The sequence below is a fragment of the Mytilus galloprovincialis genome, chromosome 2 (genome assembly GCF_965363235.1).
Source record: "Mytilus galloprovincialis chromosome 2, xbMytGall1.hap1.1, whole genome shotgun sequence".
In the NCBI taxonomy this organism is placed as follows: Eukaryota; Metazoa; Mollusca; class Bivalvia; order Mytilida; family Mytilidae; genus Mytilus; species Mytilus galloprovincialis.
In genome coordinates this window covers 3,343,295-3,369,735 of record NC_134839.1, presented here as the reverse complement: position 1 = coordinate 3,369,735, position 26,441 = coordinate 3,343,295, and the positions used below count along the sequence as shown (strand labels likewise).

Below are 26,441 nucleotides of genomic sequence, written 5' to 3'. Positions count from 1 at the left end.
TGTGTATATGTTTCATAACATCTGATTGAGTCAAACTAAAGTTAGGGAACGAAAACTAACAATTCAGCAATTTTTCCATTTATAAAGTGGCATAACTCATGAACTATTAAAGTGATGCCATCGAAATTCAAATTTGATCCATGTTATGTTGTAATAAGCATTGTGTACAAGTTTCATAATATTTGGATGAGTAAAACTATAGTTAGAGACAGAAACCACATTTGGGATATAAATACGTACAAATAAAATAGAGAATGGAAATGGGGAATGTGTCAAAGAGACAACAACCCGACCAAATAAAAACAACAGCAGAGGGTCACCAACAGGTCTTCAATGTAGCGCCCAGAGGCGTCCTTCAGCTGGCCCCTAAACAAATATATACTAGTCCAGTGACAATGAATGCCATACTAATTTCCAAATTGTACACAAGAAACTAAATTTAAAATAATACAAGACTAACAAAGGCTAGAGGCTCCTGACTTGGGACAGGCGCAAAAATGTGGCGGGGTTAAACATGTTTGTGAGATCTCAACTCTCCCCCTATACCTCTAACCAATGTAGAAAAGTAAACGCATAACAATACGCACATTAAAATTCAGTTCAAGAGAAGTCCGAGTCTGATGTCAGAAGATGTAACCAAAGAAAATAAACAAAATGACAATAATACATAAATAACAACAGACTACTAGCAGTTAACTGACATGCCAGCTCCAGACTTCAATTAAACTGATTGAAAGATTATGATTTCATCATATGAACATCAGGCACAATCCTTCCCGTTAGGGGTTTAGTATCATACCATCATAACATATATATGAGAAGAACATAACCCATGTCATGCCAACAACTGTTTTTAGAATAAATGTGTTTAGTTCCGATGCAAAGACCCTATCAGTGACTCAATATTAACGCCAAAATATGCAATCTTTAATGACTTGACAACAGCATCGTAATTATATCCCTTCTTTAAAATAAGTCTATTCAAAGGTTTGGTAAGTTTCTGAGGTGAATACTGACACCTTTGTGCTTTATAAAGAATATTTCCATAAAAAATTGGATGTGAAATACCTGAACGTATGTTTGTTTGTATATACAGACAGCCAAGGTGTAAAACTTAATGCCCTACAGCGGGGGCATAAAAACTCTGAACCAATATATTCAGTCTTAGAAAAACAGGCAGTGTGTTTTACCTTTTCACCATTTAAATCAAACCTGAATATCAGCATAGACTTGAAACCCATTGAAATCTGTATTTACGTAAACAAAATCGACCAAGATATTAAAAAATTAGATTATTATAGAAATAAAATTTTATATTTCATCTAGCATTTACATGTATTCAAGGACAGAGAATTCTTTAGTTGTCTTAAAAAGATATTTAAAAAAAACACATGGTACACATGTACAGAGCATAATGATTCCCATTTTGTAAATGATTTTTTTATACTATATTTGATTGAAGTCAAAAACAAAATATAAGACAAAATTTACATTTACAGGTATGCTCAGAATTCAGAGTTTTGAGTCTAAAATTTCAAAATTACCTTGAGGGGTGGGGGCCCAAACCCCCTTAGCAAATTCAGCCCCCTGTGTGGGCTACACCAGTGATAATGAAGTAAAGTGGGCTACTAACTTTTCTGAGCTAAGTTATTCTCAAAAATAGTAGCCCAGCTAGCTACTGGCCTTCAAAAGTTAATTCTGACCCTGCATGAGCCCCAAAATCAAACTCAACCTTCCTGTTATAGTATTGAACATCCTGGAAAAATTTCATAGAGATCCAGTCACTTAAACTAAGTTATTGTTTGGAAACCAAATGTGTCTTCAGACGATAATGCAGCCTCAGACAACATGATAGCATTAAACAATAATTTTTTGCAGTCCATAAAAATTGCTTCATTCATCATTTAAGGGCATTATCTCCTGTCTGATAGTTTTGATGTCAATCATGTCAATAGAACTTAAGTAGATCTCGTCATTCTGAACATTTTTGCCCTTATAAGTTTTCCTTACCTTGAACAAATTCAAGAAAATAGTCAATCATTGCATTTTACCCCTATGTTCTATTTTTAATTATGTCAGCGGTGTTGGTCAGCAGTCTGGATCATTCTTTTAACTAGATACCCTTATGATGATTGTGACCAAGGTTGGTTCCAATTGGCCAAGTAGTTTCAGATAAGAAGATATTTGTAAAAGTTAACAGACGCTGACAGACATTGATGGATGATGATAAAAACGACAGACGATGGACCCAAGTGATGAGAAAAACTCATTTGGCCCTTAGGGCAGGTATGCCAAAAATAAGATGTGGTATGATTGCCAATGAGACAACTCTCCACCAGAAACCAAAAGTTGTATGTAGATGTAAGAACCTACTGAAAGTTTTAATTTTATGTAGGCATTTTAAGATAAACATAGCTTTTCAACTTTTTGCTGTGTTGCTATTCATAAATTATATATACAGTGTAACCTGCCTTATCCGACACCTGAGTATTCCAAAATCCTGCATTAACTGACACATTTCCAAAATTTACATATATCCTTGCAAAAAAAACCTGAGCATTCCGACATCCTGTATTATCCAGCATTTTTTTCTGGTCCCCCAGTGTGTCGGATTACACAGGTTATACTGTACCAAGATATAATCTAATTACCCTTCCTTTCTCTCCGTGGTCCTGGTCTACAATCTTCAGTAATTTCCAGCTCTACATCTGCGACAATGTCAGCCAACAAACAGATATAGTTTGTAATAGAACAATTTTTGGCTTCAGCTGTGTAGTTCCATTGTCCGGGATGTGGACAAGTTAAATTAAAGGCTGACACAGCTTTGATGACCTTCAAAATAGGATATATAATACATGTGATATTAATCATATTAATAGGAAAGTTTTAAGACATGACCATGTTCCCTGAATTGTTTACCCTTGTAATGTTAAAGCTAACTTGAAGGTGTTGGCTGATGCGCATGCAAATCACTCCTGTATCTTTTCATTTCAGTATTCTAACCAACTTCAAATGAACTTATACATTTTTTTTTTTTTTTTTTGGTTGTCAAATGGTTGTGTTTGTTGTTTTTTCCATCTTTTCTTCCTCTTTATTTTCAACTCCTATACATCTATCTGTTTATTATTATCTTTCATTCATAATTATCCATATCTCGTTTTACTAATTCTAATATTTTTGGAACTTTTTCTTTTGATCTGTTCTGTAGAAAATGTCAAATATTTCCAATTATAAAGCATTTATAATATCACACATATATCATATTGTATGTACAGTAAATGTATGTCATTTTTGCGCCTGTCCCAAGTCAGGAGCCTCTGGCCTTTGTTAGTCTTGTATTATTTTAATTTTAGTTTCTTGTGTACAATTTGGAAATTAGTATGGCGTTCATTATCACTGGACTAGTATATATTTGTTTAGGGGCCAGCTGAAGGACGCCTCCGGGTGCGGGAATTTCTCGCTACATTGAAGACCTGTTGGTGACCCTCCGCTGTTATTTTTTATTTGGGCGGGTTGTTGTCTCTTTGACACATTCCCCATTTCCATTCTCAATTTTATGTCATATGTTTATGTTTTATAAGTTGGAAATAAAAAAAAAATTAACATTTTTATACATTTCCCTGTGAGTTTCATGATTAATTAAATCAAAAGTATAAGAAAACTTAATAAACCACTCAATTTGACAATTTATGTTAAACCCAAAAACAACTGTAAAGTTGATTTTGAACCACATGTTCATATATATATATATAAAGTGCCTAGAAAATCAACCTAACGATGTTAGAATATATATATATTAAAGTCCTATAAATAATCAATCAAGCTGTTGTCTAATAATGGAAATAAAACTCAGAGTTGAGCATTACGTCCATTATCACGGTCTAGTACACATTTTTGTTTAGGGGCCAGCTGAAGAAGTTCAAGAACGCCTCTGTGTGCGGGATTTTATCACTGTATAGAAGACCCATCTCCATTCTCAATTTTATTTACATTGCAACTACAAACATGATGTGACAAACATTCTGTTACTATTCACGTTAAAATAATACATTTTAATACACTTTGTAATATCATGAATATAAAAAATGTATAATTATAACATGTATATACAATTAAACAATTTTTGTATTATTTATATTTTGTTTAAGAAAATTACCAGCCATAAGAAGATGTTTCTCATTTCTGTCTCCCCAACAACTGCTCTGTCTTCAGGACCATACTCAATTCACCTTTAAAATAAGAAAATTCACATCAACCAATATTTCATTTCAAAGAATAATTTTATCTAAAAAATCAGTCTTCTAATATAGTAACATGGAACTCCATGTAGTTGCTCAAATTTGGTACAAATCCAGGATAGTTTGAGAAAGTTAAATTAAAATTCCAAAATCTTTAACCACAGAGTGAATATTTGTGGATGCCGTCGCCAACCGAATGTAGGATCGCTAATTTGCCATGTCTCGCTTTTTCAACACAAAATGAATACCTGAGGCACTAATGTGCACGGTGTATATGGTGTATAGTGTACCTTATTGCAATTACACCAGGCAAACAGAATCCAAGGAATGGAAATGATATGCTTTACTATATATCCTCATAGAAAAATTTTAATTGAACTAATCATTCATCATGTTCATTCACAGAAAGTATTTCTGCAACATGCTAATTAAATACTTTCAATACAAAATATGTTTAAGCATATTTTTTTTACAAAACTACATCATCAATGTTAAAAGATTATTTTTACAATCTGTTGTGACCCTAAATGACGATACACAGTGTACATTAGTGCCTCAGGTATTCATTAGTTGATACACTGCTTCACAACAGATTGTTAAAATAATCTTTTAATATTGATGATGTTGTATTGTCAAAAAAAATGTTTTGTGCATGGGTACCTCTCCACTATCATGACTTTAACCTAGGTCCTTTTATTGTATTCACATGTAACCCTTACTGTGGTGCAGGGGGCTCTAATGATACGGCCTCCACTTGTATTTTTGTCCATCTGATGAATTAAGCCTTTTTCAACTGATTTTTATAGTTCGTTCTTATGTTGTACTGTTATACCACTATCCCGGGTTAGGGGAGGGATGGGATCCCAATTACATGTTAACCCTGTCACATTATGTATGTATGTACCTGTCCCAAGTCAGATGCCTGTAATCATGGTAATTAAGTGGTTGTCATTATTTTGTTTAAATGTGTTATATGTTTTTCGTTCATTTTTTTATAGAAATAAGGCCTTTAGTTTTCTCGTTAGAATTGTATTACATTATCATGCGGGGCCTTTTATAGCTGACTATACGGTATGGGCTTTGCTCATTGTTGAAGGCCATACAGTGAACTATAGATGACTGCTGTGTGCAAAAAAACAATTCTGAAATGGTATTATTTATATTAACACTAACAGTTGATTAAAACAGGGACTTTCTATACAGATGACAGTATTGCATCTGCATTTGTGTTTCAGGATGAAAGAACTATACTTTTAATACAGCTATAGATATATATATATATATATAAATATATATATATATATATATATATAAACAACTTGTCTAAACATCAACCCAACAATGTTAGATCTGTAAATTTGCTTTCACATATATATATATATAAGGTAACACATGCCCACCGAAAGCTCTTTTTTTGAGAGCCCAGGTGGTCGTGTGGTCTAGCGGGACGGCTGCAGTGCAGGCGATTTGGTGTCACGATATCACAGTAGCATGGGTTCGAATCCCAGCGAGGGAAGAACCAAAATTTGCGAAAGCAAATTTACAGATCTAACATTGTTGGGTTGATGTTTAGACGAGTTGTATATACATTATGTACACAGCCATGTATCACCATCATTGATGGCGATCCGATGGATACATCTGTTGTAGGGTTGTCACTGACTCAGACGTACTTATGAATATAATTATTTTCTGTGACTGTATCTTACATTAATTTGTAGGATCCTTTACTATAGATAATTTAGCTGATCTGTAACAATAACATCTTCATGCCTTATATATCATGTACTGTAATACGCCGCTAGATTAAAACTGACGTGGAAAGGTAACACATGCCCACCGAAAGCTCTTTTTTTGAGAGCCCAGGTGGTCGTGTGGTCTAGCGGGACGGCTGCAGTGCAGGCGATTTGGTGTCACGATATCACAGTAGCATGGGTTCGAATCCCGGCGAGGGAAGAACCAAAATTTGTGAAAGCAAATTTACAGATCTAACATTGTTGGGTTGATGTTTAGACGAGTTGTATATACATTATGTACACAGCCATGTATCACCATCATTGATGGCGATCCGATGGATACATCTGTTGTAGGGTTGTCACTGACTCAGACGTACTTATGAATATAATTATTTTCTGTGACTGTATCTTACATTAATTTGTAGGATCCTTTACTATAGATAATTTAGCTGATCTGTAACAATAACATCTTCATGCCTTATATATCATGTACTGTAGTACGCCGCTAGATTAAAACTGACGTGGAAAGGTAACACATGCCCACCGAAAGCTCTTTTTTTGAGAGCCCAGGTGGTCATGTGGTCTAGCGGGACGGCTGCAGTGCAGGCGATTTGGTGTCACGATATCACAGTAGCATGGGTTCGAATCCCGGCGAGGGAAGAACCAAAAATTTGCGAAAGCAAATTTACAGATCTAACATTGTTGGGTTGATGTTTAGACGAGTTGTATATATATATAAGTCTGAAAATTACACCAAACAGTGTTAGAGTTAGATTTTCTACTGACAAATTTTTGTCCGTCCCTCAGCGGGATTCGAACTCACACCTTTGATACACTACAGCACCAATCGCTTCTAAAGCCTCATGTCCAGCGCTCTAGACCACTCGACCACATCCGCTATATTAAAATATAACTTCAATAGTCGTAGTGTTACCTTGTCACGGAAGGTGAATCTAGAGATAGACATGAGACACATGTTTTTTAAGCATGTGTACATGTATATATATATACAACTCGTCTAAACATCAACCCAACAATGTTAGATCTGTAAATTTGCTTTCGCAAATTTTTTGTTCTTCCCTCGCCGGGATTCGAACACATGCTACTGAGATATCGTGACACCAAATCGCCTGCACTGCAGCCGTCCCACTAGACCACATGACCACCTGGGCTTCATAAAAAGTGAAGCTTTTAGTGGCTGGGTGTTACCTTTCCACGTCAGTTTTAATCTAGCGTTGTACTTCAGTACATGATATATAACATGTATAAGGCATGAAGATGTTATTCTTACAGATCAGCTAAATTATCTATAGTAAAGGATCCTACCAATTAATGTAAGATACAGTCACAGAAAATAATTATATTTATAAGTACGTCTGAGCCAGTGACAACTCTACAACAGATTTATCCATGGGATCACCATCAGTGATGATGATACATGGCTGTGTACATGGTGTATTCGTACAACTCGTCTAAACATAAACCCAACAATGTATATATAACATGTAACCTGGGATGCGCTATGTATAAAAGTACTGTGATAGTCGAGTTTGGAATATTTTTACCCCGTTATTGATAGGATTTCAAACTCCTGTGGTTTTCCCAAATTTCTGTTAAAGTGAAAGTAGAAAAATTAAATCTTTGAAGATGTCATGTCTTGTTTCTACAAAGCATAGGAGATAAGAAAAGAAGACAAAGATGAGATATACATGATTTAAATATGCATTTGAAACATAAAATGGACGAATCCCCGCTATAAATGTTTACCTCTTTCAAAGCTTTTTTGCTGTGTTTCAATTTTGACAACTCGTACCCAATTTTACAAGGTCGTACTCTTATATCAACTCGTACCGAAGTGGTACTTACACGTAACCTTCTTCCAAATTTCCCGTGTAGTCATCTTGCACATATCTGATGACTAATGTGTCTCCGTGATAACTAACGTTACCTAAATTATTTATTGCTATCTTAAATGAAAAAAGGAAGATGTTGTCAGTAACTAAAAGAGAAAACAAGACATTTCGGCCATGGAGCCATCTCGGCCTTGGATGATTAGGCCTTGGTCGTTTCGGCCATGTACCACTTGGCCATGTGATAAAAGTATTGTTACATCACACGGGGGGGTCTCAACATGGGATTTTGGGTACAGGTGTGCAGCTGGGATTTTAAAAACACCCCCCATTCATATATTGAATAATTGTGAAATCCCTACCTATACATATATTTCACAGCGAAATCATAACCCATTCATATATTTATCAGCTCAAATAGTACCTATATCGGTCAATTACTACCTATTGATATATTTCCTCGGTAAAATTGCACCCCATTGATATATTTGACAGATCAAAAAAGGGACCCATTCCAGCGGCACATATGTATATACCTTTATATAGGAAGAGACCCCCCCCCGTGTTACATCAATACCTATATTTGAGATTAATAGACAATTTGTTGTATATGACTTTGAAATTATTACATTTTTTTTTCTTAAACAGGGAGTGGGGACAGGTGGATTTGTTTCGGATGGGTTATTTATTTTTGCAGCCGGGCTGATTATTTATTTTCATAATAATATTTCTATACACAATCTTTAAATTCATGAGATCATTCATGTTTTATCCAATAAATATATAACATAGTCAAGTTACTATGTATCATCACAATTAAGTCCATTCCTAGTCTAGTAATGGACACTGGTACGTATCATTTAATGTTAATTAATTCCCATCCTCTGGAAGTGAATTTTCTGTATATAAAATTGTTCACCGATATCGAATCAAATTCTCATATTATTTGATTTATAACAATGTAATTAGTTTACATTTATCCAAATTATAAAAAGTCTTAAATAAGCAATTCACAGGGCATCACCATGTGCTCAATTATATTTAGCTTCGTTTCGTGTGTATTTTACTCTAGAGGCCATCTATTGAATTAACTACCGAGTTGACCTCCGACGACCTCTGATGACCGTCATATAAGCGATATAAAGATATATATTATAACGCTTTGTAGCACATGTTAGTTACTACGGTAGTTGCATTTCTGATATTCGTTTTGCGTATGGCTTTCACCAATGACCTCTTCTACATTCAACAATAATTTGCTAAGTCTTACATATGAGCAATAAATCACGAAATGGTTTTGGGATTTTTCTTTTTTTCTCGGCCAGATTTTAGATACCACTTATTGTTCTAATGAAATTATCAATTTTCCAGTCAAAATACATTAATTTATATGTTATGTTTCCGCTTTGAAGATCAACATTCAATGACAAATAATTTCCTCTTTCCTGGTACTTGAGGGTCAGCTTAGCATACAATCAGCAAAATTTAAACCTTCCAACACTAAAATGATTTTAGAACTGATGCTTGTATTTCTATGGTCTTTTTGTATTAGTTCAGAAGATAGTACACATCTTTGTGTAGATAGAACTTCGGGGTAAGTTGAATGGATAGATTTTACTTATGATTTTACTTCAACGTGAGTCTAAAAATGTTTACATAACACTTCTATTATATATGACATATATAGACTTTTCATTCAACTTGGTCATGATAGATACACATAATATATTTCTGTACGCTGGAAGTTTGGATATGCAGGATATCTATGAGTGTTGGCCATAACAGAAGTTAATATTTTTCTTTTTTAAAGCCATGAACGCAATATCATTAATGTTGGTACGTATATATACAGCTTCGATTTTCGGGTTTCTTTTTAAATTATAATCATCACTGGTTAAAATTTGTTTCAGAGGTTCATCCTGCGAGCGGCGCTATTCGGCATAGATTTAAAAACTGATTAATTTTATAAAAGATATTTGCCCATTGAAGAGTTTACAATTTCGCCTGTGTTACTTTGTGAATGAACTGCCACAGTCAACCGGGGTTGCGGGTAGAACACAGACATTGTGACGTAAAGACCTTTGCTGTTTTCCTGTGAAAAAGCACCAATTGGAAGATCATGTTTTCAATTTAATTATCATAACCTTTGGAAATATGTCACAATCTATTGATTGAAATGAACATTTTTTAAATATTAACTTGATATCTGAAATCACGCTGTCGCTTTTTCGCTTCCTGTGAAATGTGCTTCGGTCAACGCATACGCTTCACACCAAAATAAAACTATAGAAAATTGAATTTTATGTTTAACATGTTAAATTATGTCGATCGATTTGTTTTTTTCAGAAAGAGTCATTGTTGTTCTGATTTTGAAGAGAAAAACGGAAAATGTGTTGGTAAGTATTTAAAGTCTTTTATTGTTTTGTTGAAAGCAGATGCATGTGATACTCGCCTTTCAAAATACCATCGCAAGTTCATGTACGATTTTTTTGCAATTAATCGCTGCGGTAGTACTGATCGATATCGAACTGGTCTTATTCCAGTCCACTGGACCCTAAAATGTATAAAATGATATCATATTGTAATTGAAAAGACTATAGTGAGCAAGTTTTACCAGTTAGTAGTAAACCGTTTCAATAACTGTCTACTCCAGTCCTACAGTTGACAACGACACCGACATTAAAATTGATTTGGGTTCTTCAATAATAGTAATTATCAGATATTAATATTAATTATACTCTTTATGTTATGGGCTAGAAAAATTTGAATAACACAATTTGTATAATTTGACGAATTTTAACCGTACTGTTTCACTCAGTAGGTTATTTATTTGAATTTGAACTATGCAAACGTCAAAATGCCTAATTATTCATAAGAACTTGACATTTTTTGTTCAAGTAGCCATAATTGAAAATAAAATGTCCCTGACTATATAGCGATGTCTGTAAAATATTCTCTCCATACATCTATTTTCCCATAATTTAGCATGTGAAGCTGTCGGATTCACGTCAGATGTAGGCCAACCATGTAGAAAATGCAGTGGGATGTTCTATGGGTCCAGATGTCTCGATGCATGTCATTGTCAGTTTTACGAAGAGTAAGTTTTGTTTTCAAAAATAGATTTATCGCGATGTACGCTTTGATTTAGATATATCATCATTTATTATGCGGTTTAAACTTATACATAATATGATAAAATACAAATCATATTTGATATATTATATACACAACTCAGTTCTATGATTATAATGAAAAATTCTTCTGTTTGAAAGTGCAATACTTTACAAGATATATATTATTTTAAAAAATAACAACTATTTCATGCAGGCAGCTTTTTCGTTTTTATTGGTCGGCACTATACCAAGTCCGAATTATAATAATCGTTTGCAAATTATTTCTAATAAATAATAATCGTTTGCAAATTATTTTTAAAAAATAATAATCGTTTGCAAATTATTTTTAATAAATAATATTTTTTTCCTTCGGTAACCAGTGTGAGTAATTGCATATTGATGATTAAGTACAATCAAACTTATTTTTCAGATGCCACCATATTTACGGGTGCATAGGAGACAAACAAGTCCCTGAATCAACAGTTTCAAATTCAATTTCAGGTAAATATAGTTGCTAGTCATACACATATAAACATAAAAAGAGGCAAAGACATTCAAAGGTAAAGCCTTGTACTTGACACCTGGCAACAATTTTTAAAAATATATATCTCATGACTTAAGATATTTCGCGATTTTTGTTATAATGTGTTCAATTACCGGTATTTTTAGATTTATAGAAAAAGGTTTCTCTCGCACAAGCAATTTCTTTTAAAAAAAAAAGAAAGACAGAGAAAATATGTTCGACCTCCAAAAAAAGAAATATAAACAGACACTACAGTGGCAACAAATAAAACAACGAAAGAACAAACAACAATAACAAACATTACATAGATAGACGGTTTAAAACGAACCCAAAAAAAACTCAGATGTAAACTCGGCTGCTTTAGAAGGATAACCAGTTCCACGGCTGCAGTGTGGCATCCGTCGGATTGCTCAAAATCCGATAATAGGTCGAGTTTGGTGATGTCCCAATCGAGATAAAAGACGATGGGATTGTGATTACGACAAGTCGGAACATATCCGTAGTCCTATATATTGTGACACAGATATTCCATAACAGTCAACCAATAATTATGTCGTCCATAAAACTGTTAAAGGAATGACTTTAAATAAATCGCTTGAACAATTAATCATATTGATGTAATATTTGGATGCAGTAACAATCTATCAAGAAAATCCTAAAGAAATGCAAGCCTTGGAATATCATATCAACGGAGAAAATATACTTCGTATGCTTGTACTGCAACTGAATGATACTACACAGAAATGAAAAGTTCACAAAGAGAAATTGAAATAATATTTTTTTGTGAAGTTTACTTATCATGCGACCGTCATAGCCAATTTCTAGATGTAATTAAAAATATGAGGCAGATTGTTTTGTATCTGTGGTATCCCTTTTTCAAGGTCTTTGGATAAATGCAGTTGAAATAGTCGAAAAATTTTGAAATATTTAGTGAAAGGGCACACTATTTCTAGCGGAAGGTGAAAGTTGAAGGAAAAATCCAGTTTCTTTTCATTTATCTTTTGAAACTGCATTATGAAAGTTCGCCTCATAAGAAAAAAAAAATAGCCCAAATACAAAGGACTAAAGTTGGCCATAGGAGTGCATATTGTCTGTTGAAAAACATCTTCTACAAATGTAACCGATTTGTTCCAGCATTTTGATACTGCATATTTGAGTGAACTTTATGCTGGAATCAGAGTGGTATTTGAATCAGTATTTGACAAATCCATTTTTATGAAACAAAGTAGGACAGATTCTTAAGTTTAAAGTTTTAAATAAGGAATGCTAGAGATAAGATTAGATAAGTCAAAAGTTTGTATACTATAATTGCATTAACAGAGTTAACTTGGATTGTTTATATTGAAACAGATCTTTTGAATATTTAGTATCTACATCTACTTCAAACCACCCAAAGAGTAGGTAGTTGTTAATAATTTCGAAAGATAAAGCGTAGAGCAGACCAAAATATTAAAATATTTTATTAAAAAAATCGATCATTATCATTATCGTGAAGGGCTAATAAGATATAAAATTTCAGACACTTTCTATAGTCCTGTTTGATGATAAACTTATTAGAGATATATCAGACTTCTAAATATTACCAGACCGCTCGCGCCTTTTGTCTACACAAAAAATCATGAATGTCGTTCAAATAGATCTTTTTTAAAGACCAAATACTTGCCTAGTTAAAGAGCATTGAGATCCCACTATTCCGATCGGACGGTTTTGTCAAACACAGTTAAGTTTGTCTGTTCCTGGGCTAAGAAAACATTAGTGCTTCGAGAAAGATACTGGTTGAGCGATAGAGGTTAAAAGAAATTCAATACATGTGAAACTGTTTACAAAGTTTAGACTTTTTGAAATTCTAAGCTGTATTTGGCAAAACTTTTAGAAATTTTTGGTCCTTAATACTCTCCAACTTCGTACTTTGGATTGTTTATATTCAAACAGATCTTTTGAATATTTAGTATCTACATCTACTTCAAACCACCCAAAGAGTAGGTAGTTGTTAATAATTTCGAAAGATAAAGCGTAGAGCAGACCAAAATATTAAAATATTTTATTAAAAAAATCGATCATTATCATTATCGTGAAGGGCTAATAAGATATAAAATTTCAGACACTTTCTATAGTCCTGTTTGATGATAAACTTATTAGAGATATATCAGACTTCTAAATATTACCAGACCGCTCGCACCTTTTGTCTACACAAAAAATCATGAATGTCGTTCAAATAGATCTTTTTTAAAGACCAAATACTTGCCTAGTTAAAGAGCATTGAGATCCCACTATTCCGATCGGACGGTTTTGTCAAACACAGTTAAGTTTGTCTGTTCCTGGGCTAAGAAAACATTAGTGCTTCGAGAAAGATACTGGTTGAGCGATAGAGGTTAAAAGAAATTCAATACATGTGAAACTGTTTACAAAGTTTAGACTTTTTGAAATTCTAAGCTGTATTTGGCAAAACTTTTAGAAATTTTTGGTCCTTAATACTCTTTAAATTGTTTATATTCAAACAGATCTTTTGAATATTTAGTATCTACATCTACTTCAAACCACCCAAAGAGTAGGTAGTTGTTAATAATTTCGAAAGATAAAGCGTAGAGCAGACCAAAATATTAAAATATTTTATTAAAAAAATCGATCATTATCATTATCGTGAAGGGCTAATAAGATATAAAATTTCAGACACTTTCTATAGTCCTGTTTGATGATAAACTTATTAGAGATATATCAGACTTCTAAATATTACCAGACCGCTCGCGCCTTTTGTCTACACAAAAAATCATGAATGTCGTTCAAATAGATCTTTTTTAAAGACCAAATACTTGCCTAATTAAAGAGCATTGAGATCCCGCTATTCCGATCGGACGGTTTTGTCAAACACAGTTAAGTTTGTCTGTTCCTGGGCTAAGAAAACATTAGTGCTTCGAGAAAGATACTGGTTGAGCGATAGAGGTTAAAAGAAATTCAATACATGTGAAACTGTTTACAAAGTTTAGACTTTTTGAAATTCTAAGCTGTATTTGGCAAAACTTTTAGAAATTTTTGGTCCTTAATACTCTCCAACTTCGTACTTTGGATTGTTTATATTCAAACAGATCTTTTGAATATTTAGTATCTACATCTACTTCAAACCACCCAAAGAGTAGGTAGTTGTTAATAATTTCGAAAGATAAAGCGTAGAGCAGACCAAAATATTAAAATATTTTATTAAAAAAATCGATCATTATCATTATCGTGAAGGGCTAATAAGATATAAAATTTCAGACACTTTCTATAGTCCTGTTTGATGATAAACTTATTAGAGATATATCAGACTTCTAAATATTACCAGACCGCTCGCACCTTTTGTCTACACAAAAAATCATGAATGTCGTTCAAATAGATCTTTTTTAAAGACCAAATACTTGCCTAGTTAAAGAGCATTGAGATCCCACTATTCCGATCGGACGGTTTTGTCAAACACAGTTAAGTTTGTCTGCTCCTGGGCTAAGAAAACATTAGTGCTTCGAGAAAGATACTGGTTGAGCGATAGAGGTTAAAAGAAATTCAATACATGTGAAACTGTTTACAAAGTTTAGACTTTTTGAAATTCTAAGCTGTATTTGGCAAAACTTTTAGAAATTTTTGGTCCTTAATACTCTCCAACTTCGTACTTTGGATTGTTTATATTCAAACAGATCTTTTGAATATTTAGTATCTACATCTACTTCAAACCACCCAAAGAGTAGGTAGTTGTTAATAATTTCGAAAGATAAAGCGTAGAGCAGACCAAAATATTAAAATATTTTATTAAAAAAATCGATCATTATCATTATCGTGAAGGGCTAATAAGATATAAAATTTCAGACACTTTCTATAGTCCTGTTTGATGATAAACTTATTAGAGATATATCAGACTTCTAAATATTACCAGACCGCTCGCGCCTTTTGTCTACACAAAAAATCATGAATGTCGTTCAAATAGATCTTTTTTAAAGACCAAATACTTGCCTAGTTAAAGAGCATTGAGATCCCACTATTCCGATCGGACGGTTTTGTCAAACACAGTTAAGTTTGTCTGTTCCTGGGCTAAGAAAACATTAGTGCTTCGAGAAAGATACTGGTTGAGCGATAGAGGTTAAAAGAAATTCAATACATGTGAAACTGTTTACAAAGTTTAGACTTTTTGAAATTCTAAGCTGTATTTGGCAAAACTTTTAGAAATTTTTGGTCCTTAATACTCTCCAACTTCGTACTTTGGATTGTTTATATTCAAACAGATCTTTTGAATATTTAGTATCTACATCTACTTCAAACCACCCAAAGAGTAGGTAGTTGTTAATAATTTCGAAAGATAAAGCGTAGAGCAGACCAAAATATTAAAATATTTTATTAAAAAAATCGATCATTATCATTATCGTGAAGGGCTAATAAGATATAAAATTTCAGACACTTTCTATAGTCCTGTTTGATGATAAACTTATTAGAGATATATCAGACTTCTAAATATTACCAGACCGCTCGCACCTTTTGTCTACACAAAAAATCATGAATGTCGTTCAAATAGATCTTTTTTAAAGACCAAATACTTGCCTAGTTAAAGAGCATTGAGATCCCACTATTCCGATCGGACGGTTTTGTCAAACACAGTTAAGTTTGTCTGTTCCTGGGCTAAGAAAACATTAGTGCTTCGAGAAAGATACTGGTTGAGCGATAGAGGTTAAAAGAAATTCAATACATGTGAAACTGTTTACAAAGTTTAGACTTTTTGAAATTCTAAGCTGTATTTGGCAAAACTTTTAGAAATTTTTGGTCCTTAATACTCTCCAACTTCGTACTTTGGATTGTTTATATTCAAACAGATCTTTTGAATATTTAGTATCTACATCTACTTCAAACCACCCAAAGAGTAGGTAGTTGTTAATAATTTCGAAAGATAAAGCGTAGAGCAGACCAAAATATTAAAATATTTTATTAAAAAAATCGATCATTATCATTATCGTGAAGGGCTAATAAGATATAAAATTTCAGACACTTTCTATAGTCCTGTTTGATGATAAACTTATTAGAGATATATCAGACTTCTAAATATTACCAGACCGCTCGCACCTTTTGTCTACACAAAAAATCATGAATGTCGTTCAAATAGATCTTTTTTAAAGACCAAATACTTGCCTAGTTAAAGAGCATTGAGATCCCACTATTCCGATCGGACGGTTTTGTCAAACACAGTTAAGTTTGTCTGCTCCTGGGCTAAGAAAACATTAGTGCTTCGAGAAAGATACTGGTTGAGCGATAGAGGTTAAAAGAAATTCAATACATGTGAAACTGTTTACAAAGTTTAGACTTTTTGAAATTCTAAGCTGTATTTGGCAAAACTTTTAGAAATTTTTGGTCCTTAATACTCTCCAACTTCGTACTTTGGATTGTTTATATTCAAACAGATCTTTTGAATATTTAGTATCTACATCTACTTCAAACCACCCAAAGAGTAGGTAGTTGTTAATAATTTCGAAAGATAAAGCGTAGAGCAGACCAAAATATTAAAATATTTTATTAAAAAAATCGATCATTATCATTATCGTGAAGGGCTAATAAGATATAAAATTTCAGACACTTTCTATAGTCCTGTTTGATGATAAACTTATTAGAGATATATCAGACTTCTAAATATTACCAGACCGCTCGCGCCTTTTGTCTACACAAAAAATCATGAATGTCGTTCAAATAGATCTTTTTTAAAGACCAAATACTTGCCTAGTTAAAGAGCATTGAGATCCCACTATTCCGATCGGACGGTTTTGTCAAACACAGTTAAGTTTGTCTGTTCCTGGGCTAAGAAAACATTAGTGCTTCGAGAAAGATACTGGTTGAGCGATAGAGGTTAAAAGAAATTCAATACATGTGAAACTGTTTACAAAGTTTAGACTTTTTGAAATTCTAAGCTGTATTTGGCAAAACTTTTAGAAATTTTTGGTCCTTAATACTCTCCAACTTCGTACTTTGGATTGTTTATATTCAAACAGATCTTTTGAATATTTAGTATCTACATCTACTTCAAACCACCCAAAGAGTAGGTAGTTGTTAATAATTTCGAAAGATAAAGCGTAGAGCAGACCAAAATATTAAAATATTTTATTAAAAAAATCGATCATTATCATTATCGTGAAGGGCTAATAAGATATAAAATTTCAGACACTTTCTATAGTCCTGTTTGATGATAAACTTATTAGAGATATATCAGACTTCTAAATATTACCAGACCGCTCGCACCTTTTGTCTACACAAAAAATCATGAATGTCGTTCAAATAGATCTTTTTTAAAGACCAAATACTTGCCTAGTTAAAGAGCATTGAGATCCCACTATTCCGATCGGACGGTTTTGTCAAACACAGTTAAGTTTGTCTGTTCCTGGGCTAAGAAAACATTAGTGCTTCGAGAAAGATACTGGTTGAGCGATAGAGGTTAAAAGAAATTCAATACATGTGAAACTGTTTACAAAGTTTAGACTTTTTGAAATTCTAAGCTGTATTTGGCAAAACTTTTAGAAATTTTTGGTCCTTAATACTCTCCAACTTCGTACTTTGGATTGTTTATATTCAAACAGATCTTTTGAATATTTAGTATCTACATCTACTTCAAACCACCCAAAGAGTAGGTAGTTGTTAATAATTTCGAAAGATAAAGCGTAGAGCAGACCAAAATATTAAAATATTTTATTAAAAAAATCGATCATTATCATTATCGTGAAGGGCTAATAAGATATAAAATTTCAGACACTTTCTATAGTCCTGTTTGATGATAAACTTATTAGAGATATATCAGACTTCTAAATATTACCAGACCGCTCGCGCCTTTTGTCTACACAAAAAATCATGAATGTCGTTCAAATAGATCTTTTTAAAGACCAAATACTTGCCTATTTAAAGAGCATTGAGATCCCACTATTCCGATCGGACGGTTTTGTCAAACACAGTTAAGTTTGTCTGTTCCTGGGCTAAGAAAACATTAGTGCTTCGAGAAAGATACTGGTTGAGCGATAGAGGTTAAAAGAAATTCAATACATGTGAAACTGTTTACAAAGTTTAGACTTTTTGAAATTCTAAGCTGTATTTGGCAAAACTTTTAGAAATTTTTGGTCCTTAATACTCTCCAACTTCGTACTTTATTTGGCGATTTAATTTGTTTTATTCGAGCATCACTGATGAGTCTTTTGTAGACGAAACGCGCGTCTGACGCAAATATAAAATCCTGATGAGTTTATTTGCTTTATGATTTTAAGAAAATATTACATATAAGTTAAGTCATATTAATGTTCCGGACCATATGAGTATTTGGACCATACGCGTATGGTCATGACCTTATGGGTATATACTCATATGGTCGGGAGAGTTAACACTGTTACAGTTTACTTTTAATACTTCTAAACTCTTAACATGGTATGACCGTTCATTAAAAAGACGCTATCATATAGGTAATTTTATTATTATATTATAATAAAAAGATAATCTAAATAAAAATAAGAAGTTTCACATACTTAATTTTACTTAATTGTCAAATTTATAGTAAACACATTGTATACCAATGGTCATTACCGATTTGTTATTACGAGTAAATGGCAATATGTCGACTAAAAAAAATAAATTTCAAAAATTTCTTTATGAACTGTTACACAAGAAGTCACTGAAAAGTAACACAGTTTATTTAAGTTGTCTTGTAAATATGGTGTATTGTAGTCATTTTACGATATTTGAGATCTAGAGCTTCTTGAAAAAAGTAGACCTCAGTATAACTGTACGCAGCTGCAAAAAGGGTAGCTTTTCACTCGCAAGCAAAAGGTGTAAATGAAAAGGATCGTGCACAAAATTCTTGCAAATGCAAAAAAGCTATGATGCCGTGTGGAAGTGAATGTCACCTAAGCCTACATGCAAGAATGTAACTAGCGATGAAAACTAACTATGGCATCAATATTTAATTTTTACGTAGTATTTGTATTATGAAATTAATATATTGTCATGTAATCATCACTGTTGTTTTTAGAAAAAGTTTTTGTATTATTGAAACGTGTATAATGTAATTTAAAAAAAATACCTATATGGTCCAAATACTCATATGGTCCGACCCGTTAATAACCAAACGAGTATTATACTCATATGGTCCGACCATACGCGTACGGTCGGACCATACGCGTATGGTCGGACCATATGAGTATACGCATATGGTCATGACCATACGCGTATGGTCCAAATACTCATATGGTCTGGAACATAAATACACTCAACTGATTTGTTTTACAAAGATAAGATATATATGATATATAGATATGTTTAACTCGATAGAATAATGTTTTACTTCAGGTACTAGTGTAACAACTACGTTGTCGGTGCACACAGTTAGTTATCTGGTTCCAACTGAAAAATCATCAGGTATAAAACATTCATTATTTAAGTAAATTATCACTAACAAGTACAGTAATTTTCAAGTAGATGATTTAAAGTTTTTTTGAGTAATTAAATGTAAAAAAAGTTCTTGTAGATAGATATAATATCATATTAAAACCACGATGGTCTTGAATTCAGACCAATAAATATAGAACTTCATTTTCGCACTAGCTAATCTATAATTTTCGACCAGCATCATTTGAACTCAAGCTTTTGGGACATCATCGGGAGTATCGCACTCTCCATGTCCTGTGACCTAGATCACTCGCCAAAGTAGGCTATTTAAAACATAGATTTCTTTAGAAAGGTCATGCCTTTCCAAGTTGGTTTAATATATGTTTTTTAAACTTTAAGCTTATTGTCTTAACCCTACATCAACGAAAGCAAATACAACTTTTATGATGCATATAGTCTTATATTATTGTATATTATAAAACCAGGTTCAATCCACCATTTTCTAGATTTGAAAATGCTTGTACCAAGTCAGGAATATGACAGTTGTTGTCCATTCGTTTGATGTGTTTTGTCATTTGATATTGCCATGTGATTAGGGACTTTCCGATTTAATTTTCATCGGGGTAGAATATTTTTGTGATTTTACTTTTTTTATACATGCAGATTGGTCTGAATCAGTCACAGTATATGGAAATACAATATCAGTTTCAACGGAGTCTACAAGGCATAATGGTAATATTAAGGTCAATTTTTAATCTGAAACATTTTATGCTGTCTTACTTTTTTTTATTACTGATTCACTTAAAATGATTATTGAAGAAGATGAACAAATAAAAAGGCTGATCAAAAGTAACCTGTTATGTAAAAACTCAAAGTTGTGAGAACATCACAAGGGCATTATCCCAACATTTTGTAGATAAAGGACGGACAGCAACTGGAACAAAGACATAAACACAAACATTAGTCCAAACATGGCTATAAAGTAACTAAGTTAGCACTATACGAAGCCTCTTCTTGCTTTCTGGATAAATTAAACACCAAACAAGCCGAATAGAATGACTATAATCTCATTGCAAAAACATTTTACTTCAGTTCTTTCGGATTCAGCAATATAATTTTCATGGGTACTAGTGCAAACAAAACTTGTAGTGAACGATTTATCATTTGTACCTCAATTTTCCGATTAGAAACCCGTTTGCCATGGTTAAAAGGGAGTGTTAGTCAACGAAAACTGACAGACTTGTAAAACAAAATAGTTTTTTTACAGCACCCATGATCACAATAATTCTAGGAGTAGTAAATTGAAAACGTCATATCTGATATGCTCTAATCGACAAACATGGCAGTTGTTTTTTTAAAGAACCAATGTATGCAAGTGAATAGCAAACAAAGTGTTCTTTTTATGGTTTTAATGACAACAGATGAATGTTTTGTTGTTTATAATTATTTGCACAAAAAGAAGTAACAAACTTGCATGTGAATCTTTGAATGTACCTACTCTTTTTCTGCTTCTTATTCTTGCGCTATGATTTCAAAATATCACATTTTTTGGTTTGGTTTTTCTATGCACGTATTATATTTATTGTGCGTAGATTGTGTTCATAGACTATACAAATTACACCTGTATATGGGATATACATTTCCCAATTTATTCGATACGTAAAAGTTGCAGCTCCTACTCAGACTTTGTAAAACGTCACCAGTGTCTGAACAGAAAGTTGATGAACCAGGGGTATGTCAAAGAACGTCTCGTCCTTTTTCCAAAAACGTTCATTTGAAGGTACCAAGACCTTGTTGATAAATATTCCGTATCAACTTCACAAATAATGCATGATGGTCTTGGTGTATAGATTCTGATTACTGACGTTGTTTATCATCTCAATAATGTGTTATATTGTTCTTTTATTTGTCTTTGTTCTATTATTAATTTTTCTTTCACTGTTTGGTTTGATTTTAGGGATATCCATTTGACGTGGCTCGGTACTTATATATATGCATCGCGTCAATGTGTTGTTTGTATCATCTTTCATTTTTTGCTGGTGCTTTGTGCGTGTGACTTTTTGTGTTTCTTTGGTACAAATGAAGTGGCTCTGTACTTTTAAACATCTCGCTATTATGTTATTGTTCTACTATATGCAATTATGTTATTTTTGAAAATACTTTGAACGACAAAATTATTTTATATCTCTATATGTGGGACGTTTACATTGTGACGTCAAACATGCGATTCTACACTAGAGGTGATTAGTGAAACCTAGCCATTCAGCCAAAGGACTTCAAATAGTTCAATCCTGTATGGGTTGATTCAAAATACAAAAATAAGTAAGCAATGAACGTGGTTGTTAAATTTGACGTATGCGTTTTTGTGCTTCTTTGTTAAATATATATTTGTTTTTGTTCTGATTGAGATGTGACACGGTGATGACTGCTATACCCTTATTTTGACAATTTTACCTATTATATCTGTTTTAATAATGCATCGTTGTAAATATGATGGAATTTGATGCGACTGTATTACAAGTGAGAGGTTTAGCGCTATAAAACCAGGTTCAATTCACCATTTTTTTTTACATTTGAAGCCAGTACCAAGTCAGGAATATGACAGTTGTCAATCTGTTTGATGTGTTTTATCATTTGATTTTGCAATTTTGATTAGGGACTTCCCATTTTGAATTTTCCTTGGAGTTCAATATTTTTGTGATTTTACTTTTTTCTTCACACAAATTAATAAATCATAACTTTAAAAAAGATTTATAAAAGATATTGAGATGAACCATATATACTACAAATATTCTTTTTCTTTGCAAAGGTTAAAAACTGTTCACCAAACTATTAAGGTATTATAAATATTAAGTGTTAGACATGTGACAATTTGTAGTATAATGTTTTTTAATTGTATTATTGAAAAACTTACTCATGATTTGTCATTCCCTCATATATCTCATTTTATTTAAAATAGTTTTATGGAAACTATTTAATTTCAACTTTTGGTCAAGTTACCAAAGATATTTGACATGCAATAAGATTGGTTACAAAGATACCAAAAATAGTAATAAATCTTCTTTTTTTTATGTTGGCGGCATCATTTTGTCAGATGTGCAGGTTAATGATATACTTTGTCTTTGGAAAACATGCACCTTTATTCTCCTATATACGGTAATCGTATAACAAGTCCGATATAAAAATAAATGGCTACTGTCACTCCCGAATTGTTGTACTAATACAATCAAAGAATCAGAGAAAGTTATCAAAAGTAAAAAAGAGTCTTGTTTTATTACCAGATTAAAACTTTATCACACAATCATAGCTATGTGCTTTATTTTTCAGGGTTTCAGTTAGAACTACTGATATACTCAGCTTCTGTAACCGGTGTTATTCTGATACTTGGAATCTGCTATTTATGCAAGAAATATAGTCCTAGAAGAAAAAAATCATTGGTGACGGTAGATAATGAAATAACCCACAACGATCCTCCAAATGAAAGTCATGAGGTATTTGAGTTGAGCGAAGGATTATACCACACCATTGATGAAGATAAAATTTCAATCTCCAGTATCAACGACAATCCATATTTAGAAGTAGTGAACGGATCATCAGGTTCAGACAGTATTAAAAACGACAAAGGAGAAACAACGAGTTATCCACCACCCTACTGCAGACAAATTACAACGAGTGTTGACAGACATCCATACGAGAACAGCCGATCGGAAAGTTTTGAAAGTCACGACCACATTTCCGGTACCCAAGAAACTGATCAAGACTATCTTACACCTAGTAAACCAACAATCGATAGTTCAATAAGATGTGAAACTGAAATACTCGCCATGGTTCATGTAGAAACGTATTCGTCATCAGGATCGGATAACGAAAAAAATGATAAAAACGATGGCATTGATTATTTAAACCCTTACCAGCCTTTGGAAAAGAGTAATCAAAATGAAAAAGACCACGGCTACGACATTCCAATGACCGGTCCGAACAAGTTAACAATTGATAATGTTATTGATCAACCTGTTGAACTATTATCAAATTATGAAAAGAACAATACCGAAACTTTGTGATTGATACTTTTGTTCATCGATTATATATACTTACATGAAACTAAAAATTATTCTGCGTTTTCGGAGAAATTCTGTATATAAAATGAGATATTCCTCGTACCAACGTTACACATGGTATTGTCCTTATTGTCATTTCGAGATATGTAGAAAAAACTCATCATAGATACCGAGATTGAAATTTTATATTTTCGCCACACATGCATTTTGTTTACAAAAAACTCATCAGTCTCGTTCGAATTCAAAGACGTTTAAAAGGTCAAATAAACTACAAAGTTAAAGAGTATTGAGGACTAAAACGTCCTCAAAGTTTTTGACAAATACAGCTTAGGTAATCTATTCCTGAAGAAGAAAAGCCTTAGTATTTTAAAAATTCAAAGTATTGTAAACAGTTAATTTATAATTAATTATGACCATGTCAATGATAATTCATGTCAACACAGAAGTGCTGACTACTGGGCTGGTTATATACTTGGGAAATAAGCAGTGGTATAGACCAGAGGTTGTAAAAAACTCATCATAGATACCACGATTGAAATTTTGTTTACGAGATAAATTCTTGAAAAATTCATAAAAAAACCGTCAGAAATATAGTGTTGTATTTCACAAGGTTAAACCCCTAGCTGCTGCCGTCTTAAAGGACACTTGTCATACAGGGTTTGTAAAATGATTTTTCGACAGCAGTGTTTTGATAATCTGTGAGTCCAGAGATACAACAAGAACGCATGGCTTTTTATGGCGTTGTTTTCATTTTGAATATTTATGTTTTAATTCACTAAATGTGCTATCAACTACTAAAACATTTTTTTAGCATCTTTGTCAAATTTATTTGCATGTTTGTTTGAACTTTGAACGTTTTGGTTTGTCTGAGATTTATATTGACACAATTTAATTTCGCTGATGGATGAAATGAAAAGAGTTTATGAAGTAATGTTTTACTATATATTATGTACTTTCAAATACAATTGTATCCTAAAAAGTAAGAAGATACTGTAATATTTGCAAATGAGGCAGTTCTCCAACAGAGACCAAAATAATTGAAGTTAACAACGATCAAAAACTGTACGTCCTTAAACATTAAGCATAACCCATCACACAAGGTAGAAATATACGCTATAAAGGCATCTGATTGGCAAATGTAAAGAAAATATATAAAAAAAAATCTTATACAGTAACAAACGACAACAACCTATGTATTTCTGTAAATAATCCGTATTTCAGTATTTTTACACCGTTTTGGCTGCCGGATCGGATTTACTTTCACGTTAACGAATTTTGTCTGTTTTGTTAGCTCATCCAATTTTGTCAATATAATGCAATTATATACAACTGCCATACAAGTTGAAAATTTAGTTAAATAAAAACCAGTTCTTGGTAAACGCTTAAATTCCTATATAAAAAAACAAAAGTTATCAAAGGTACCAGGATTATAATTTAGTACGCCAGACGCGTGTTTCGTCTTCTTAAGACTCATCAGTGACGCTTATATCAAAATATTTATAAAGCCAAACAAGAAACAAGTTGAAGAGCATTGAAGATATCAAGGTAAATTTTTAACAATGTTCATAAAATTTGTAAATTTTTATACATTTTAACAACAAATTTTCCACTGTAACTACTGGGCCAAGTTCATTATAGATAGCGATAATTGTAAGCAGCAAGATTGTCCAGTAAAGTAAAATCTACAAACACATCACCATCACCAAAACACAGTTTTGTCATGAATCCATCTGTGTCCTTTAATTTGTTTCATATGCACATACACAAAGGTGAGTGACACAGGCCCTGTAGAGCCTATAGTTTTAAGATACCGTAAAACAATAGATAAACTCGACCTGTTTTCAAAACTCTGTTTATTTATGGATGATTATAAGGTATGCATGTCTCATTCATGATTCATTTTCCTAGACCTACTTTTTAATGAATTAATGATAATTTTACGTTGATATAATTCCTGTAGAATCTCTATCTTAAAGATTTTCAATCAGGTTCAGTTAAGCAAGCCATACCTTTCCGAATGTGTAGTCTTGGTTATTGTTTATCAGAGATGTGTTTCCCATACCGAAAAAAGGTACATGTACTTTAGCATTTCTGCTTTATATCATGATTATTTAGAGAAACTAGGAGACACAGGTTTTATTTAAGGTTATTTGCATGGTAGACAAATCTATTATGATATCCCTTATTTTTACTGATATGTAAAATTAAAGATAAATCAATGATTGAAGATTTGAATGTGTGTTGTAGTAGAGGGATAATACTTTTGTTAAGTATTGACTCAGCCCCCACTTGTTGCTTGCTGCCTTTCATAATCAGCTTTAAAAAACTTCATGAAATGATTTCCCCATTTTAAACTAACCATTTTTAGAAGCAGTTTTATCTTGTATTGTTATTTTATGGTAAGTAACTGTTTTTCATAGTAAATTATTTGAAGCAGAACTTGTGTTGTTAATTGTATATTTTTTTTATATGATGCATAATCACTTTTTTTTTGGATGAATGAATGTATGGGTCCAGGATGCATGTATGCATGCATATGTGTTACACATTTTGTATTTC

The 26,441-nt window shown here is 32.6% G+C and overlaps 2 protein-coding genes across 2 annotated transcripts in view; one reads left to right on the top strand and one right to left on the bottom strand.

Moving 5' to 3' along the window:
• The window catches only part of LOC143062698 (obscurin-like protein 1), a 198,541-nt gene extending 190,734 nt beyond the window's left edge, over positions 1 to 7,807 (bottom strand). Inside the window, exons 1-3 of the mRNA XM_076234448.1 lie at positions 7,742 to 7,807; positions 4,157 to 4,229; positions 2,652 to 2,832 (exon numbers count right to left, since the gene is read on the bottom strand). Coding sequence (XP_076090563.1) covers positions 2,652 to 2,832; positions 4,157 to 4,180 — 205 coding nt within the window. The 5' untranslated portion in view covers positions 4,181 to 4,229; positions 7,742 to 7,807. The remainder of the gene's footprint in view (positions 1 to 2,651; positions 2,833 to 4,156; positions 4,230 to 7,741) is intronic.
• A 1,506-nt stretch (positions 7,808 to 9,313) lies between these two features.
• LOC143061970 (uncharacterized) lies at positions 9,314 to 20,939 on the top strand. Its single transcript, XM_076233827.1, has 7 exons — positions 9,314 to 9,418; positions 10,171 to 10,220; positions 10,810 to 10,921; positions 11,368 to 11,438; positions 19,786 to 19,854; positions 20,488 to 20,556; positions 20,917 to 20,939. The coding sequence occupies exons 1-7, from the start codon at positions 9,330 to 9,332 to the stop codon at positions 20,937 to 20,939; spliced, it is 483 nt and encodes a 160-aa protein (XP_076089942.1). The 5' UTR covers positions 9,314 to 9,329.
• The last annotated feature ends 5,502 nt before the right edge of the window (positions 20,940 to 26,441 follow it).

Coding starts and splice junctions, on each gene's coding strand:
- LOC143061970 (XM_076233827.1), top strand. CDS start 9,330: ATGATTTTAGAACTGATGCTTGTATTTCTATGGTCTTTTTGTATTAGT. Junction 9,419..10,170: donor TGTGTAGATAGAACTTCGGG/GTAAGTTGAATG, acceptor TGTTTTTTTCAG/AAAGAGTCATTGTTGTTCTG. Junction 10,922..11,367: donor CATTGTCAGTTTTACGAAGA/GTAAGTTTTGTT, acceptor CTTATTTTTCAG/ATGCCACCATATTTACGGGT.